This window comes from Bufo gargarizans, chromosome 6 (assembly GCF_014858855.1).
Source record: "Bufo gargarizans isolate SCDJY-AF-19 chromosome 6, ASM1485885v1, whole genome shotgun sequence".
Classification (NCBI taxonomy): Eukaryota; Metazoa; Chordata; class Amphibia; order Anura; family Bufonidae; genus Bufo; species Bufo gargarizans.
Genome location: NC_058085.1, coordinates 133,515,030 through 133,536,050, shown reverse-complemented (window position 1 = coordinate 133,536,050; position 21,021 = coordinate 133,515,030). Strand labels below are relative to the sequence as shown.

Genomic DNA, 21,021 nt, shown 5'->3' with positions numbered 1-21,021 from the left:
TGAGCAGGTACAGGCATTAGTCAATTGGGTGGCCGACAGTGGATCCAGCACGTTCACATTATCTCCCACCCAGTCTTCTGCAGAAAGCGCACAGATGGCGCCTGAAAACCAAGCCCATCAGTCTGTCACATCACCCCCATGCATACCAGGGAAACTGTCTGAGCCTCAAGTTATGCAGCAGTCTCTTATGCTGTTTGAAGACTCTGCTGGCAGGGTTTCCCAAGGGCATCCACCTAGCCCTTCCCCAGCGGTGGAAGACATAGAATGCACTGACGCACAACCACTTATGTTTCCTCATGATGAGGACATGGGAATACCACCTCAGCACGTCTCTGATGATGACGAAACACAGGTGCCAACTGCTGCGTCTTTCTGCAGTGTGCAGACTGAACAGGAGGTCAGGGAGGAAGACTGGGTGGAAGACGATGCAGGGGACGATGAGGTCCTAGACCCCACATGGAATGAAGGTCGTGCCACTGACTTTCAGAGTTCGGAGGAAGAGGCAGTGGTGAGACCGAGCCAACAGCGTAGCAAAAGAGGGAGCAGTGGGCAAAAGCAGAACACCCGCCGCCAAGAGACTCCGCCTGCTACTGACCGCCGCCATCTGGGACCGAGCACCCCAAAGGCAGCTTCAAGAAGTTCCCTGGCATGGCACTTCTTCAAACAATGTGCTGACGACAAGACCCGAGTGGTTTGCACGCTGTGCCATCAGAGCCTGAAGCGAGGCATTAACGTTCTGAACCTTAGCACAACCTGCATGACCAGGAACTTTGCATGCAAAGCATGAACTGCAGTGGAGTAAACACCTTAAAAACAAGGAAGTCACTCAGGCTCCCCCTGCTACCTCTTCTGCTGCTGCCGCCTCGGCCTCTTCTGCTGCTGTCGCCTCTGCCTCTTCTGCTGCTGCCGCCTCGGCCTCTTCCTCCACCTCTGGAGGAACGTTGGCACCTGCCGTCCAGCTAACAGGGGATGTACCACCAACACCACCACCTCCGTCACCAAGCATCTCAACCATGTCACACGGCAGCGTTCAGCTCTCCATCTCACAAAGATTTGAGAGAAAGCGTAAATTCCCACCTAGCCACCCTCGATCCCTGGCCCTGAACGCCAGCATTTCTAAACTACTGGCCTATGAAATGCTGTCATTTAGGCTGGTGGACACAGACAGCTTCAAACAGCTCATGTCGCTTGCTGTCCCACAGTATGTTGTTCCCAGCCACTACTTCTCCAAGAGAGCCGTGCCTTCCCTGCACAACCAAGTATCCGATAAAATCAAGTGTGCACTGCGCAACGCCATCTGTGGCAAGGTCCACCTAACCACAGATACGTGGACCAGTAAGCACGGCCAGGGACGCTATATCTCCCTAACTGCACTAACTAACTGGGTAAATGTAGTGGCAGCTGGGCCCCAGGCGGAGAGCTGTTTGGCGCACGTCCTTCCGCCACCAAGGATCGCAGGGCAACATTCTTTGCCTCCTGTTGCCACCTCCTCCTACACAGCTTCCTCCTCCTCTTCTTCCACCTGCTCATCCAGTCAGCCACCCACCTTCACCACCAACTTCAGCACAGCCCGGGGTAAACGTCAGCAGGCCATTCTGAAACTCATATGTTTGGGGGACAGGCCCCACACCGCACAGGAGTTGTGGCGGGGTATAGAACAACAGACCGACGAGTGGTTGCTGCCGGTGAGCCTCAAGCCTGGCCTGGTGGTGTGCGATATTGGGCGAAATCTCGTTGCAGCTCTGGGAATAGCCGGTTTGACGCATATCCCTTGCCTGGCGCATGTGCTGAATTTGGTGGTGCAGAAGTTCATTCACAACTACCCTGACATGTCAGAGCTGCTGCATAAAGTGCGGGCCATCTGTTCGCGCGCGTTCACATCCTGCCGCTGCTCGCCTGTCTGCGCTACAGCGTAACTTCGGCCTTCCCGCTCACCGCCTCATATGCGACGTGCCCACCAGGTGGAACTCCACCTTGCACACGCTGGACAGACTGTGCGAGCAGCAGCAGGCCATAGTGGAGTTTCAGCTGCAGCATGCACGGGTCAGTCGCACTGCGGAACAGCACCACTTCACCACCAATGACTGGGCCTCCATGCAAGACCTGTGTGCCCTGTTGCGCTGTTTCGAGTACTCCACCAACATGGCCAGTGGCGATGACGCCGTTATCAGCGTTACAATACCACTTCTATGTCTCCTTGAGAAAACACTTAGGGCGATGATGGAAGAGGAGGTGGCCCAGGAGGAGGAGGAGGAGGAAGAGGGGTCATTTTTAGCACTTTCAGGCCAGTCTCTTAGAAGTGACTCAGAGGGAGGTTTTTTGTAACAGCAGAGGCCAGGTACAAATGTGGCCAGCCAGGGCCCACTACTGGAGGATGAGGAGGACGAGGATGAGGATGAAGCATGGTCACAGCGGGGTGGCACCCAACGCAGCTCGGGCCCATCACTGGTGCATGGCTGGGGGGAAACGCAGGACGATGACGATACGCCTCCCACAGAGGACAGCTTGTCCCTACCTCTGGGCAGCCTGGCACACATGAGCGACTACATGCTGCAGTGCCTGCGCAACGACAGCAGAGTTGCCCACATTTTAACGTGTGCGGACTACTGGGTTGCCACCCTGCTGGATCCACAGTACAAAGACAATGTGCCCACCTTACTTCCTGCACTGGAGCGTGATAAGAAGATGCGCGAGTACAAGCACACGTTGGTAGACGCACTACTGAGAGCATTCTCAAATGTCACAGGGGAACAAGTGGAAGCCCAAGGCCAAGGCAGAGGAGGAGCAAGAGGTCGCCAAGGCAGCTGTGTCACGGCCAGCTCCTCTGAGGGCAGGGTTAGCATGGCAGAGATGTGGAAAAGTTTTGTCAACACGCCACAGCTAACTGCACCACCACCTGATACGCAACGTGTTAGCAGGAGGCAACATTTCACTAACATGGTGGAACAGTACGTGTGCACACCCCTCCACGTACTGACTGATGGTTCGGCCCCATTCAACTTCTGGGTCTCTAAATTGTCCACGTGGCCAGAGCTAGCCTTTTATGCCTTGGAGGTGCTGGCCTGCCCGGTGGACAGCGTTTTGTCTGAACGTGTATTCAGCACGGCAGGGGGCGTCATTACAGACAAACGCAGCTGCCTGTCTACAGCCAATGTGGACAAGCTGACGTTCATAAAAATGAACCAGGCATGGATCCCACAGGACCTGTCCATCCCTTGTGCAGATTAGACATTAACTACCTCCCCTTAACCATATATTATTGTACTCCAGGGCACTTCCTCATTCAATCCTATTTTTATTTTCATTTTACCATTATATTGCGAGGCAACCCAAAGTTGAATGAACCTCTCCTCTGTCTGGGTGCCGGGGCCTAAATATATGACAATGGACTGTTCCAATGTTGGGTAACGTGACGCATGATTCTCTGCTATGATATGAAGACTGATTCTCTGCTGACATCAAGCCAGATTCTATGTTATGGGACCTCTCTCCTCTGCCTGGGTGCCAGGGCCTAAATTTATGACAATGGACTGTTGCAGTGGTGGGTGACGTGAAGCCTGATTCTCTGCTATAATATGAAGACTGATTCTCTGCTGACATGAAGCCAGATTCAGTGTTATGGGACCTCTCTCCTCTGCCTGGGTGCCGGGGCCTAAATTTATGACAATGGACTGTTACAGTGGTGGGTGACGTGAAGCATGATTCTCTGCTATGATATGAAGACTGATTCTCTGCTGACATGAAGCCAGATTCTGTGTTATGGGACCTCTCTCCTCTGCCTGGGTGCCAGGGCCTAAATTTATGACAATGGACTGTTACAGTGGTGGGTGACGTGAAGCCTGATTCTCTGCTATGATATGAAGACTGATTCTCTGCTGACATGAAGCCAGATTCTGTGTTATGGGACCTCTCTCCTCTGACTGGGTGCCAGGGCCTAAATTTATGACAATCGACTGTTACAGTGGTGGGTGACGTGACGCCTGATTCTATGCTATGACATGAAGACTGATTCTCTGGTGACATGAAGCCAGATTCTGTGTTATGGGACCTCTCTCCTCTGACTGGGTGCCAGGGCCTAAATTTATGACAATGGACTGTTGCAGTGGTGGGTGACGTGAAGCCTGATTCTATGCTATGACATGAAGACTGATTCTCTGGTGACATGAAGCCAGATTCTGTGTTATGGGACCTCTCTCCTCTGCCTGGGTGCCGGGGCCTAAATTTATGACAATGGACTGTTACAGTGGTGGGTGACGTGAAGCCTGATTCTCTGCTTTGATATGAAGACTGATTCTCTGCTGACATGAAGCCAGATTCTGTGTTATGGGACCTCTCTCCTCTGCCTGGGTGCCAGGGCCTAAATTTATGACAATGGACTGTTACAGTGGTGGGTGACGTGAAGCCTGATTCTCTGCTATGACATGAAGACTGATTCTCTGGTGACATGAAGCCAGATTCTGTGTTATGGGACCTCTCTCCTCTGCCTGGGTGCCAGGGCCTAAATTTATGACAATGGACTGTTACAGTGGTGGGTGACGTGAAGCCTGATTCTCTGCTATGATATGAAGACTGATTCTCTGCTGACATGAAGCCAGATTCTGTGTTATGGGACCTCTCTCCTCTGCCTGGGTGCCAGGGCCTAAATTTATGACAATGGACTGTTACAGTGGTGGGTGACGTGAAGCCTGATTCTCTGCTATGATATGAAGACTGATTCTCTGCTGACATGAAGCCAGATTCTGTGTTATGGGACCTCTCTCCTCTGCCTGGGTGCCAGGGCCTAAATTTATGACAATGGACTGTTACAGTGGTGGGTGACGTGAAGCCTGATTCTATGCTATGACATGAAGACTGATTCTCTGGTGACATGAAGCCAGATTCTGTGTTATGGGACCTCTCTCCTCTGCCTGGGTGCCGGGGCCTAAATTTATGACAATGGACTGTTACAGTGGTGGGTGACGTGAAGCCTGATTCTCTGCTTTGATATGAAGACTGATTCTCTGCTGACATGAAGCCAGATTCTGTGTTATGGGACCTCTCTCCTCTGCCTGGGTGCCAGGGCCTAAATTTATGACAATGGACTGTTCCAGTGGTGGGTGACGTGAAGCCAGATTCTCTGCTATGGGACCTCTCTCCAATTGATATTGGTTAATTTTTATTTATTTTATTTTTATTTTTATTCATTTCCCTATCCACATTTGTTTGCAGGGGATTTACCTACATGTTGCTGCCTTTTACAGCCCTCTAGCCCTTTCCTGGGCTGTTTTACAGCCTTTTTAGTGCCGAAAGGTTTGGGTCCCCATTGACTTCAATGGGGTTCGGGTTCGGGACGAAGTTCGGATCGGGTTCAGATCCCGAACCCGAACATTTCCGGGAAGTTCGGCCGAACTTCTCAAACCCGAACATCCAGGTGTTCGCTCAACTCTAATAAATATCTCTGTAAAATGACAACTTTGTATAAAAAAAGAGAAAAGCTGTCTTTTACAGAGATATTTATCTCACCCAGCATGGGTATATGTAAAAATACACCCAAAAACACATTGCCCTACTTCTTCTGAGTACGGCGATACCACATGTGTGACACTTTTTTGCAGCCTAGGCGCACAAAGGGGCCCAAATTCTAAAAAGCACCTTTAGGATTTCACAGGGCATTTTTTACGCATTTGGATTCCAAACTACTTCTCACGCTTTAGGTCCCCTAAAATGCCACGGCAGTATAAATACCCCACAAGTGACCCCATTTTGGAAAGAAGACACCCCAAGGTATTCCGTGAGGGGTATGGTGAGTTCATGTAAAATTATATTTTTTGTCACAAGTTATTGGAATATGAGACTTTGTAAGAAAAAAAAAAAGAAAAAAATCATTTTCCGCTAACTTGTGACAAAAAATTAAAACTTCCATGAACTCACTATGCCCATCAGCGAATACCTTAAGGTGTCTTCTTTCCGAAATGGGGTCATTTGTGGGGTGTTTCTACTGTCTGGGCATTTTAGAACCTCAGGAAACATGACAGTCAAAGTGCGTATATTCACATTTTTGCACCATTTATTGTAGAACAATACATTTTGAGAAAAATGTATATAGAAATGTAGTTTTAATTGAAAAATTTTACAACAGAAAGTGAAGAATTTTGTTTTTTTGCAAAAATTTCGGTAAATTTTGATTAATATCAAAAAATGTCAGCAGCAATGAAATACCACCAAATGAAAGCTCTATTAGCGAGAAGAAAAGGAGGTAAAATTCATTTGGGTGGTAAGTTGTATGACCGAGCAATAAACGGTGAAAGTAGTGTAGTGCAGAATTGTAAAAAGTGGTCTGGTCATTAAGGGGGTTTAAGCTAGGGGAGCTGAGGTGGTTAACCCCTACACTAAAGAGCTACATGTTAACCTGCAGTTAAATATGAAATGATACTTCTGCTGTATAAGAATATTTTCTACATGAGAAACTACTATGAGTTTTTTTCTGGCATAGTTTATCATTCAGCTTTATAGCTGAGTGGTTAGGGTTCTTGCCTCTAATGTAGAAGGTTGTAAATTCAAATCCTGGCAGAAACTTTTCAGAAATAGAGGCTAAATTAGATTTAAATACACTGGGTGTCCCCAAGCACTAACTCCATATATGGACATAGCTATATACTGTATGGAGTCAGAGCAGGGACTCCTAAGCGCGGACTCACACTGGTGGATTCCCATACTGTACAGTGATCTTCTGCATAGACCTCAGTAGGACTTGGCACCCCCTCTCCCCTCTTCATAGCAGGGGGTGCCTGGTTTAATGCTTGGGTTCTCCCATTGACTTCCATTGTGCTCTACTTAAGCACCAGAGCACTTTGGTGCTTGATCAACACTACTTAGTGAAAAAGTAGTAACGAGCATTGAAGGATTTTCAGTGATGGCTGCTGGGAGATGCTGTGTGTTATTTTTCATATCATCCATGTGGAATAACACAATTTTGGAAAACTTGAGGGAAACAGTCAGTTTTACTGGCAGAACTTATGCGCACATGCCCTAACATAAGGGAGCAGAGGGAGTAATACATTTAGGTGGGTGGCTGCCTGCTTCCTCTTGTTCAAATGACTGTTTTACCTTTCTTGCACACTAGAAACTCATGATTGAACCTTAAACATTTGAGTAACATCAACTACAACTCTCCTGGGCCCAGAGAACTGTGAGCAATGGCACAAGTCCCCCAGAGGATCAGGTTGCACTGAAGATGGCTGCCAGCTTTCGCATGTACCATCTGTGCTGCTGGATCTCTCAGAGTATACCACCTGCCACCTAGGCATTTCTTGCAGGATCACATTAGCCACTTTTTATGATTGCCTTGCACCTCTGAGCAACCTTGTGACCACTAGGATGCTTGTCTTCACAGAATGTGTAGATCATCATGTGGTCCGTACAGGTCAAGTGCTAGTATTTTGTCTATAAAAACACAGGGGGAGATTTATCAAAAGTGGCGAAAAGTGAAACTGGCTTAGTTGTCCATATCAACCAATCACATTCCACATTTCATTTTTCAAAGCTCCTTTGGAAAATGAAAGGATCGATCTGATTAGTTGTTATGGGCAAATAAGCCAGTTTTCTTTTGCACCATTTTGATAAGTCTCTCCATGAGAACTGCTTACTTGCATCCCATCCATCCTCTCGTATGCCTGTTCTTTTCTAACTCTGGCCAACAAATTCTCTGGGTAGTTTTCCATAAGGCTTCCAGACAGCAATTGCAGACTCAGAGGTCTCTGTGGGATACAATATCAAGCATGGCATAGAAGCACAAGTAATCAGGAAAATATGACAAAAAAAAGTCATGTGATGATGTGGTAACACCAGACCAAAGGTAAATGTCAGTAACAGGGCATAATAAGCACCACTCCCATAGCATTAGATATAGTGAACTCGGTAAGAGAGTTAAGGATGCAGCTACATATGTCTCAGTGAAAGTAAAAACTCCAGGTCCCAATAGAGAGATACACAGGTGAAATATTTGAGACTAGCAGTTAAAATAAGCATGAGCATCAAATAAATAGTAAAATAGGTTAAAATACAGCAAAATATTATAAAATAAAGTAAAAATAAGAATTAAATCAGTATTAACTCACTTTGCTGGGGGGAAGTCAGCAGGATAACCTCAAGACACCTGTGACTTTGAACCCCCCTGGCCAGGATCGCATGTAGAGATGTTTGAGATTGATGGCCTCCAGACGTGTTCTGCCATCAATCTCAAATATCTCTACATGCGATCCTGGCCAGGGGGGCTCAAAGTCACAGGTGTCTTGAGGTTATCCTGCTGACTACCGCCCAGTGAAGTGAGTGCATACTGATTTTATTTTTACTTTATTTTATTATAGTTTGCTGTATTTTAACCTATTTTACTATTTATTTGATGCTTATGCTTATTTTAACTGCTAGTGTCAAATATTTCACCTGTGTATCTCTCTATTGGGACCTGGAGTTTTTGCTTTCACTGAGACATACAGTATGTAACTGCATCCTTAACTCTCTTACCGAGTTCACTATATCTAATACTATGGGAGTGGCGCTTATTTATCCCCTGTTACTGACATTTACCCGTACCTTCGGTCTGGTGCAGGGATGGGCAAACTGCGGCTCTCCAGCTGTTGTAAGACTACAAATCCCATTATGCCCTGCTGTAGGCAGACTAGGCATACTGGGAGTTGTAGTTTTACAACAGCTGCAGAGCCGCAGTTTGCTCATCCCTGGTCTGGTGTAACCACATCATCACACAACGATTCTTTTGTCATATTTTCCTGATTAGTTATGTTTAAGTGTTTGACTGTTATCAAACACTGTCTTATAAGCTGCCTTCCCCTCACTGCTGTTAGTCCTTTTTCTTTTATTCCATCCACTATCAAATTACCACTGTTGGCGCCCAAACCTTCTTCATTCCATCTTTGATCTTATGATACCTTAGGATTGGATCCACTTTTTTCTGTTTTCATAGAAACACAAGAACAGCATTAATTTTTTTTAATATATAAATAAAAATAATAAATAAAAATGGAGCCACCTCACCTTAGCCTATATTTACACATACGCTTGTGTGAAGCATAGCAAGAGCACCGCTACCACTCAGTCAGACGGTGGAGCGAACTCACCTTAGCCTTTTTTCCTATTAATTTTTTAAAGGCACATATCTATAATGTTGTGAAGGGGGGTATGGGTTAGCCATAGTTCAACCCCCTTACACAGATGATTGCAGAATATTTTTTATAAAAACTATTAGCAAAGTTACTTCATTTTTAGTTCAGGTGCATAGAAGTAATAATCAAAATTGGTTCCAAAAATGTACATACCCTTTAAAGAAAGTCAAATCAGTTTGAATGTAACCATACTGCCATGTAGGGTAGATGCTTTGAAACAACCATACAATTCTTGTGAAAATCTGGTCCTCTGATCCTGGGGACGCTTTGTTTGGTGCACCTGTTTTCCACTACCTCATTGCCAATAAAACAAGAGGGGGAGCCACTGGGTGGTGTTATGGTGGAATGATGGTGCACCAAATGGAGCAGCTCTGCCCACGGTGCACCAAAAACATTATTTGCATAAAAATAAGCATTTCTCAGGATAAGAAGATTGGATTTTCACAAGATAGGTGTGGTTATGTTTCGGAGAACCTAGCCTACATGGTGGTATGCTCACTTTGAAATTAATGTTGGAGATGACAGACTTCCTTTAAATATGGAACAACAATCTACAGTATGGGCATTTATTCTTGCTACACAACATAAGTAGTCTAGCATACTCACTTTTCTGTAGGAAGGTCACTCTGAAATGTTAGAAAGTGTAGTTTCATGCAAAGACTAAAAGAAAATGATAAGGCCTTACATCCCACCCCAAAATTTTCATAACATATGTTCCCTTGGTGATTGTGGTTACACAAAATGGCTGAGAAGATTAATTTTTATGTTATTTTTTAGCTGCCTTTATCTTCACAAAACGGGCCTTACTTCAAAAATGCCTTAGCAAAAAGTGGCCTTGTTGCTAATCGTAACCAATCACAATTCAGCTTTAATTTTCAAAACCACAAAAATATAATGTGCACCCTGGTTAATATGAGTGATTCGGTTACTATTTCCTAAGATTCATGAGCTCAGTTGACTTCTGTGGCGGAAAAATGGCATTCACAATTGCAATGAATCACCAAAATGGGCAGTAATGGAACCAGAAAATCAGGGTACAGCTATAGAGGATACAGAGATTGCAATAACATCTTGACTCCAGGGTCTGAGGGTGCCCAAAGGTTTTTATGCCATATCGGAAGACACTAAACAATTCCAAAGGTTCAGCTCACCGCCTACAGAATTCAAACCAGCTGGCCAATAATCAAACAGATGTTCGGAGTAGGAGGCAGGTAAGAAAATCCCAACTCAATTGAACAATGTCCAGCATCCAGGGAGATAAAACAAAATGTATTTAGTCAAAGTTAAAAACATGACGTACATCCAAGGATATGCTCATAGGTTTCAAACCAAAAGGGCTGTTAATCAAGGCATATGCACAATATGCCATGATTAAGATACCTTTCAGCTTTCTATCTATGGAAGTACATGAAGTTTTTAACTCTGACTGAATACATTTTGTTTTTAATTTTTCTACATGTATGTTGGACATTGTTCTATTGAGCTAGTATATAAGAAGATACTAGTACCATACACGGCCCATTGTAGGTGGATGGTCTGACATTTAGAGCTAACCCTCTACAGTTCACAATAGCTATTTAGAAGACACCCTATAGAGTGTCTTACAATATAAGAAATAAAGACCTTCACCAAACTTGAAAATGTTCTGCTTATTTAGCAAAACTCAATATTTTAATTTGCATTCACACATTAACATCCTCATGTCACCTCCTTCCAAATCCTTTTTTCTGAAATTTAATTCCCTCCTATTCCATACAGTTCCCAAAAATATTACAAAAATAAGTTAAAACAGCCTCATTAATTTTCTTTAAATATGTCAAAGTTGGTTTGTGTAGTGAGATCAAGATTCAAGACTGTCAACAAACTCTTACAAAAGCATGGAGTTTTTCATTGAAACCTAGGTCCGGTACAGAGTCCCATGTCTTTTAGGCATCTTTAAGATCATGGAAAAGTCCTCCATTACACTGTACCAACAAAGGTACGATTTGTTTGAGAAGGAAATCATGGATCTCCTGGTGATAGACCTTTATATGTCTAAGTTAGCTGAGGAGTCAAGTGAGATAAGATGCGTGTTGGACCTGGTATCCATAAGTCTTTCAATATTATGGCAATCCATAGACCTTTGCTTGAGGGCTTTGGGGGAATATTGGTCCTTCAAAAATATCTTATAAAAATGTTCTTTTTACCAATGTCCCTTAAATAGAGTCTGTAGCCCAAATACAAGACATAATACACCCTCTTAGTCAAAGGCATGTATACTCCATCTGAACTAACTTCAAAGTCTCAGTCACTTAATACACTGTATTTGGTGGAGGTTGGTGCAAAGTATCAGGGGGCTGTAGATGAGGTCCTGGTTGATTTTGCTGGTTATACCATTGGTTATAGTTCTCAAGATAGCTTGGGGAAGAACAATGAGGAAGACTTTGTTGCTGAGGGGTTCTGCTTCTACTATGCTCCCACATAGGTGGAGATGAGGGAGAATTGCAAGCCATTGAATCACTGTTGTTGGGGCTGTGCTCCAGACCGGGACCCTCACCATTCTTGTAAAGTTTCTTGAATTTTGACCTCCGGTTCTGGAACCAAATCTTGACCTGAAGAGCAAAAGTAATGAAATTATTAGATCACTGTAGATTGTGAACACTTGTTTTTTCTAGGAAACTGTAAGAAATTACCTAGACCAAATTTTTTAAATGGCAGTTTTGTATGGTAATCTTTGAAGTAATGTTATGGTTATTTCATAATAAAGTGTCATATTATGCAATGGCAATGTAATCTATATTCTATAATATATAATCTAATGTGAAAAATGCAAATCAAACACCATATAGTACATGACAATCTCTTTATAACAAAGCTCTTTGAAATTAGCATTTTGCTAACAGCCCTTAACACTTGGATTGTCATTACCATAATCACCCTAAAGGCCGGTTTACGCAGCCCAATGGAGAAGGCGATTGGTGGCAAGGGAACGTTTCTTCCTGACAACTACCTGCTCGTCAGTGGAGAAGAAAGCTCTATTTACATGCAGCGAACCCCTCCACTGTATGTGGACAAACGATCACTGGTTCTTGTGCTCATAAAGAGTCACTGTTTCTGGGCAGCAGAGTCCTATTAAGACAGCATGATCTGCTGCCCACAAACAATGGTATAGATGTGATTGTTTCACCTATTTCATGAGCTCATTCATCGCTTGTCCCCAATAATCTACCCTACAATCGCGGAGTGTAAACGGGCCTTAATGGTCATCTTTATCTCATGAGATTTAAAACAAAGACCAGACATGAGCAAATTCTTCACACAGCCTTTGGCATTTGGTTAGGAACTTCTCCAATTTATCCGTTCAAATTTGACCATCTTCATAGGGTTTGTATTTTCTACCCAACTTGTGTAGGTTTCCTTCCACATTCCAAAAACATATTGATATCTGAAATAGCCTTCTATTAACTCAGCCTAGTAAGTGTACGGGATATGAAAATTATTAAATATGATGGCATAGGCAACAGACAACGTTCACCTTATTGGGACAGTAGACTGTCCTTGAGGTCCTGAATGTCTCTCAGTATTCTGTCCTGAGGTGCATCTTTACAGTGACAGGTTCTGTAGATGTTATCATTTGTTGTTCATGTCTTTCTGGGAAGTGTTTTGCTTTCTCTCTAGATCCTTCCTACCCCCACACTCGTTCTACACCTCTGTCCCGATTTCCCCCGCCCTGTGACTCATCCCAAGCTCTTCTCCAAAAGGACCAAACCCAGTTTCACAGCAACATTGTGTTTTATAAATTAGTATGAGGAAGCCTCAGGATACCACCTCCCTGACCATAAACATCGACCCCACCCTGACATCTCCTACCCTTTACAATACCTCAGCTGACTCTTTTCAAAAAGGACAAGGACAGTATTCATCATGCATGTGGTGGGACAAGATCTTCATTACCCACACAGATTTCCAGCCAACTTCTAAGCGATTAGAGTTAGACAAATATAAATCAAAATTGTTGTGTGACCAGTTTATTGAACTGATTAAAGCGTGCCTCATCTAGCAAAAAAATTATCTAAAAATGTGGCCATATAATAATCATTATCATTATTTATTAATGAACCAATAAGATTTTTCCTGATCAGATATAATCTGGCCATAAACATTAGGTAATTGGTAATTTAGACAGGCTTGACTTACTAGACAATATGTACTAGGGTCTCCTGACCCCCAGTGACAGCAGATGCATAACTTTTTTGATATGATGGGAATAATTTTTCAATAGGGTGTGGTAGATTTCTATTAGTTTAAAACAATCATATCAGTACTATAGGATTATCCATCTGTTAGATTTCAATACCAGCAAATATGTTTGACACATTATTTGGCTGGGTACAACCAGTACTAAAACATCACTTGATTACGATGGTCCTATGGAATCCAGTGGTGTCATCAGCTACTTAGCAAAATGGTAGTTGTGCATATTGATACACACCACTGCCCTTCAAAACCCCATAGCTGAAGTGATATGGATAGAAAAGTGGTCTTCTAGAGGGCTGCAAATGGTCAATATGTATAACATACGGTGGAATTGAAAATCTGTCACAGGGAATCTGAGATGTAGTCTTCTGAAAGAGTTGTTTTTAGAGAGGTTTCATTTTATATATATATATATATATATATATATATATAATAAATAAATTTTATATATATATATATATATATATATATATATATAATATATATAGTGCATTCGGAAAGTCACATTTTGCACACATTGTTATGTTGCTCCTAGTGCTAAAATAAAAAAGATCACGTTGTCTTGGCTGTGTGCTTAGGGTCATAAGGGGATTTTTTATCAAACTGGTATAAAGTAGAACTGGCTTTAGTTGCCCATAGCAACAAATCAGATTCCCCATTTCATTTTCCAAAGGAGCTGTGAAAAATGAAAGGTAGAATCTTATTGGTTGCTATGGACAACTAAGCCGGTTCTAATTTATACCAGTTCGATAAATCTCCCCAATGTCTTGGTAAACCTTCAGTCCAGTCTGAGGTCCAGAGCAATCAGGATCACGTTTTCATTTAGAATATGTCTGTACGTTACTCCATTCATTGTTCCCTCATCTCTGCCCATTCTTCCTGTCCCAGCCGCTGAAAAAGACCCCCACAGCATGACACTGCCACCACCATGCTTCAATGTAGGGATGGCATTGGGCAGTGCCTGGTTTTCTTCAAACATAGTTCTTAGAACTGAGACCAAAAAGTTCAATCTTGGTTCCATTAGACCTAAGAATCTTGTTTCTCACAGTCTGAGTCTCTTAGGTGCTTTTCTGTGAACTCTAGGAAGGATTTCCTGTGTCTTTTACTGAGGAGAGGCATCTTTCTGGCCATTGTGCTATAAAGCCCAGATTGATGGAGTGCTGCACATCCCCTTTATACCCTTTAAATCCCGTGTGCACCCCCGCCAATCTGATATTGATGACTTATCCTGAGAACATCTCTAAAGAAGAGCATGTTTAAAACTACTGTGTCATTGCTATTGGGTATAATTTAAGCTCTATACAAATCTATGACAGACGGGAGTTGTAACAATGTATCTGTTTGTGCTTAGTTTCTCCGCTCCACCCCTCCCTCTAGAAACTGTGTATAAAGGAGAGCAGTCAGAGCCCTTAGTATTCTGCAGTTAGGGAACAGTGCTCAGAAGAGGAGACTCTGCCAGACTATTAAGTGACTAGAAGAAGATGCTGAGGTGGAGATAATCTGCCACAGAACCTGGGCCTCCAGCCTTTGGCCAGGGTACCAGCCTTCTTAGAGTTAGAAGAACAGCTAGCTCAGGTCTTTCCTCAGCATCAAACCCTTCTTCTGCCAGGGAGGCGACTGTAGAAGCCAGCCCTATGCCTCTGTATTGTTTTGCACCTGAATTCCTACAGTGAAAGAGGCACACTGGTTAACTGCAGACCCTGACTCTCTGGACTTATTTTCCATTGCCATATTCAAGTGCACCACATTTTAACATCCCTTCCAGAGAGCAGCAACACGTGGTAACACCTCAACGTTGTCCCGGTGACCCAGTGTAGCGTTGGGGTCAGACCAAACATGGCCACTGCACTTTCTTCATCATCTCACTCACCAAGGCCCTTTTCACTTGATTGCTTAGTTTGGTGGGGAGGCCCGCTGAATTTACTACAGGTGGACTCCAATCAAGGTGTAGAAACATCTCAAAGATGATCAAGACAAATGGGAGGTCTGAATACTTATGTCCATGTGAAATTTTACTTTTTATTTAAAAAAAATATTTCTAAAATTCTCTTTTCACTTTATCATTATGGAGTACTTTAACACAAGACCAGAACATAACAAAATGTAAAAAAAAGTGAAAAGGTGAAAATGTGAAAAACTATGCAGACATCGATTGGAAAGGACTAGGATTTAGAAACACACAGTCCTATATATTTTAAGCTACAACAATAGAATCAACATTGTACTTTTTTTTGTGGGGAGGGAAGTATTTCATCAGCAAAATAATAGCAATGAGGATAAATTAAAGAAACCCTTAAAACTAATTTATTGTGTCATTTAGTGCAGGGGCCTGAACGGGTCAAATCTGACATAAAGATTCAAAAACCACCAAAGAGACAATCACTGTGTCATGCTCCACCCCGCAGATCCTGCCTTTGGCATAATACCAGTTTATCAGTTTTACTTGGAGTGTTCCTTTAGTACATTTGGGAAAAAAGTTGTGCAATGCTTTCTCCGTTGAGAACTACAGTATATGTGCACATATATTATGCTATGAAACACAAATTTCCATTTACCTGTGCCAGGATCTGGTTCTCAATTTTTCTTATGCAATGCCAATAAAATACCCAGCACTGTTTATTCATGTGCCAAAGAGTATTACTTTGATGTATAGGCCTATTGCACACTCAGCCGTGTTACTACATATTTGAGCAAGATTAAGGTTCTTTCTATACATCTGCATGTTATATTGCACAGTACCTAGTTCTTGCCACGTGACTTTTTTTTCCGGGGCACAGCTCTGTTTATTGCTATGCTGCACAGTGTGTTATTATATACTGTTGTTTGTTATTACCTGTGTCTGTGTTAGTCCCAGCTGAGCTGCCAGTTCTGCTCTCTCAGGTAGCGCTAAGTACTGGGCCTTCTGGAAACGTCTCTGCAGTGCTGCTAGCTGGTAGCTCGAGTAGATGGTCCTTGGTTTTCGGACCTTCTTTGGTTTTCCGTTGACCATTCGTACCTCAGTTTCCGGTTCCTCCTTTATGGAAACTACAAGGAAGATACAGGAGGACTGAGAAATGAAGCATCCAATTTTTCTTGACTCTTCACACTATACAAAACTATGAAATCTTCCATATGGTTGACCCTACCATGACTCACTCCAAATTGATCAAATGGGCCAATCTACTACTGCTTACTCCTGTTTTGGTGAAGTAGAGTTTGCAATAAATACTAACCTTTCAACACCAACAGAACAAAAAAAATGCAATTCAGTCCATTGTCCAATCTTAGTCCATCACAGATAACTTTATAGAACCTTTTGGTTTCTTGGTGACCCCTTACTGGTTATTGCCCCTACACATTCTTAAGAATATCATCCTAAGAAATATTGTCTTCTGTATTGTCTAGTTTACTTCTTCTCAGGTGCCTTTTACCTTCAATGTTTGCCAGTATTGCAATTTGTTCTGCATATATCTTAGGATTGGCCAACCTCAGACAGGACCACTGAACACTTAAGCTGTTATGTCTCTATATGCATTTTTTTTTTCTACTTGACCTATGAAATCTCAATATTATCTCCTGTTTGCTTGTTTCTACTGCTTAGTCAATATCTCCTGGCCATACACTACCTCAATTAATACCATTCAGTTTCTTTAGGGGTGTCCAAAACTTACTAGTCTTGTGGATCCTTAAACAGTGAATAACCATATTGCCCCATATAAATTTCCCCCCTCTATATGGATGCAGGATGAAATTTTGTTCATTTAACTAGTATACCATAGAAGTATAGGTCTTTATGTTCATAATTCATGATTCATGTCTTTGTCAGCATAGCAAAAAGTCATACGTTTACCCTAAATTTAAGTGTAACACTTTATTTAAAGTATGTGCACCTCCTGTCTATTTATGTCTGTTTAGACCCTTTGTCTCCTAATTGGCCCTGTCTGTCTTGAAAACTCCTAAAGTACTGTGGGTCATTGTCTGAGTATAACTTAGGGGCACATCTGCCTACCATCTATTTCTCTCAATCCTGAGCTTCACAGCCTACAGTTTTGCCCTAGGCATGTGCTTACCAAGCCACATTGATGAATACAGTCCTGACATTAGTCCAAGAGCCCTAAACACGGAGTCTACAGAGAGCTTGACCATTCTTTGCTTTAAGAAACTCTATTGTTTGTCATATTTACCAGGGTCTACTAATCAAAAGACACTTGAAATGAGGAGGTATGAGCATCCCGGCAAATACAACCCTGAATTTACTCACATATAGAAGAAATATTTTTTGCAAATTTCTTTTTGCTTCTACACATTCCCAACCTTCACCCTTTCTATTTTGAATAAACCTGGTCCTCACAACTGATGGATCCTTCCAATGTGATACAGTAATCTTTTAGAATTAAGGAAATCCTACTTTATGGCTTGAAATACTATGGCATTGAAAGTTGGGGACCTTATGATTATATTTACAAACCTGGAAATTCTCATGAATTCGCTTTCCTAAAGAGAACTATTGAACATAGAATCCATCATTTCATCACCCTATCTGTAATTGAATCCTATGTCATATAAAACCAATATTCAACCTCATAGTAGTACCATGATATCGTAGAGGAGCTTTATAGCAATGCCCTATAGATGAACTGTGTTTTATGTTAACAGTTATGATCATCAGTCATGGCAAAATGATAATTAGACATTATAAATCTGTGCCAATACCTATAACTGGTAGACAATTCCCCTATAGACGCATGGTGTCTCATTACTTCTGGGTGAAATTTCCAAAGGATACCACATGAAAGTCAATGGAAACCCACATTCTTGTCTTAAAGATGCCTTAGTAGCAACTTCAGAAAAAATGAGGGTTCATCCAAATATTCCAGCTATACATGGATCCTACAAAGCCAATAATAACACTGAGAAACCAGATATACTGAATCAAGAGATACCCAAGGCTTAAATACTGGTACAGACAGCTTAGTCATAGACAGTCTGGATATAAGTAGCGACAGTCAACCCGCCTAGCTTTAGCCAGATACAGACAGTCAGGATATAAGAAGATCAAGTCAGACAGCTTGGTTGTCTTCAACTTTTCGCACACCTTAGATGTACAGTAGATAGACAGACACCTGGGATATGGGCAGACAGGTAAACAGGAGCTTGGGATTAGAGAAGAGACAGGAAGGGAGGGACGTGGTACTTTACAGATAATATATGCAGTAAAGGTGAAAATTCACCCTGATTAAAGCAGCAGACAGAAAGGCAGCCAGACCCCTGTAAACCCCTCTCCTCATAAGCTTCTGTCAGTCACATATAGCAATGCAGATTTTAAAGTTATAAAAAACATCATCGATATAAGTCCCATACAGAGCCAACGCAGCTTCTATGAAAAATACCCCATATGTCTGTAGTTTGATGACATAAGTGCTGAAATGTTAATTCATACTCAACAGAGTATGCTTCACATTATATATAAAGAATAATTAACTCTCATTAGGGACGTCTTTTTTATTTTCTAAAGAACCTATTGCAAGTTCTGCTGGAATATCTTGGGTAGCTACAGCTATGGGGTTTTATAGGGTTTTCATGATGACTTCTCCCCCATCAATGTCAGCAAGAGAAAACTGAGGCAGAGCGATAGGGTAGATGATTTGTCCCTCACCTGTAGCTCTCCTGAAGTTACAGAACTATAACTCCCAGCATGCCTCCATCAAAGTATGCTGAGAGTTGTAGTTTCACACTATTGGAGAGCAACAGGTTGGAGACCACTAATATAGATGATCAAGGCCAGACCAAAGCCAATACTATTGGCAAATGTGAACATACCCTGAGTCAATATGCTTGTTCATTTTCATTACAGGCAGTTGCTATGTCCAATTCCTCCCATATAATAGAAAGTATAGAAACGGCTTATACTTTCGCAACCCCCAAATCAGAACCTGATGCAACCAAACCCATATAGAATAACTAGGCTAAATGACGGCTATAGGATGCCAATAGTAAACATAGGCTATAGTGCTACATGTTGATTTTTTGTCGTCTTTATCCTTTTTAACTTCTGTTGTATTTTTTCTCATTTAAGCGTATACACTCTCTATACCACTCTCTTTTCCACAGTGCCCTTTCCTGTCTGGCTACTTGCTTCCGTATTCTGTCAATACCCCCACTATGCATTGGTAACTTGTCTCCAGCCGATTTCTTCTACGTGACTTTTTGTTGTCTTATTTATTACAGTATCTTTTTTGCCAACCAGTTCCTCTAAGACTTCTTAGATGCCCCTGTTTCCTTTGCCCGTTCTCCTCTTTGCCCACATGTTTTCTGGTTTGGCCCTGTTGATGGCTTCTTAGTTGCCCATCTTTTGTTTGATGCCCTTTGGCATCCTTATCCTCTGCCATCTCCTTCGGTGCCCTGTCGTCAGCCTCTTTCCCACTCGGCGTCCTCTTTTTACGCACCTTCTCACGTCGTACTAGCGCTATGTGTTATCTCAAGTTTTACATAGGACTGCAGGTATACCTTCTGCATTACTATGTTATCTCTAGCATTGCATAGGACTGCTGGTAAAACTATTGCATTACCACGACTCATAGATAAATGATGGCAAAATAACATCACTCTACGGCAGGCAATAACAAATTTAGCTCAGCTACATCTGCACACAAGTAATTATTTTAAAGCTGTCATGTAACGTGCATCTATATGCAGAGGTACAGATGTCAGCACTCATCTCTACGTACCTGACTCTGGGGCTGGGGCTTCTCGGTAATGTCCATAAGAGCGGTATCCACCTCCAAACTGATACTCTTCTTTGGGCATAAAGCCATCTGATCCCACCAGACCGCTCAGATTGAACTGGCTATGATGGTGGTAGCCGTACGGGTTGAGTGACTGAGAGTACGCCTGACTCTGGTAGTATTCATGTTGGCTAGAAGCCATTGGACCGCTATAGTAGCCCATGTCCGTAGCGGTGGACTCAGGTAGGGTGGGCGAGTCCTTGGAGTGGCAACTCAATGAGGTGCTCAGGTCAGTTAAAACGGCCATCTTCTTCTCATAGGTCCCACTCATGTTATTTAAAGAAGATGCGAGATCCCACCAGACCTTCACACACACATCCCTGCTGAGCCCTTATGCACTTCTCTCGGTAAAATAAAACCAAACCAAAGCTCCACAGACCAGTTCTACTCCATAATTATAGGGTAGAGAAGGGAGGGTCTCGCATTCCTATTGGCTCCAGGAGGAAAGCCTTCCAGGCAAAACAGATTTCTAAACCAGCTCTATATTTATGGCTCAGCTTCTTGTCAGTACAAAAAGAAGAGAAAAAAAAAAAAAACACAGAAATACACACACACATACATATATATCTACAGTATATACCGGAACAAATGTTTATATAAAGAGCCAGCAAGTTACAGTGTGCGGGGTGCAGGACAGCAAACCTCTGTCTAAATATACGCTGTATCCACAAATAAAGAGAACTGGCAGACGCAGCAGTGCTGAAGTTGTTGAACTGTTCCTTTTTGTGCTTTATGGTCAGTTACGGTTTATACGTAGTCCTACGTGAAATCAAACATGACACATTGTGATAATAACATGATTTAACTGACTCGGCTCTGCTACATAAATGCGCAAATTAGTATTCTACTATGTATCCTGTGCC

General features: G+C 42.7%; 1 protein-coding gene across 1 annotated transcript; it reads right to left on the bottom strand.

Annotated features, from left to right (window-relative positions):
- Positions 1–10,792: 10,792 nt before the first annotated feature.
- LOC122941595 (homeobox protein DLL-2-like) lies at positions 10,793–20,530 on the bottom strand. Its single transcript, XM_044298953.1, has 3 exons — positions 20,102–20,530; positions 16,228–16,418; positions 10,793–11,749 (listed from the first exon to the last, which is right to left on the bottom strand). The coding sequence occupies exons 1-3, from the start codon at positions 20,427–20,429 to the stop codon at positions 11,450–11,452; spliced, it is 819 nt and encodes a 272-aa protein (XP_044154888.1). The 5' UTR covers positions 20,430–20,530; the 3' UTR covers positions 10,793–11,449.
- Positions 20,531–21,021: the final 491 nt, after the last annotated feature.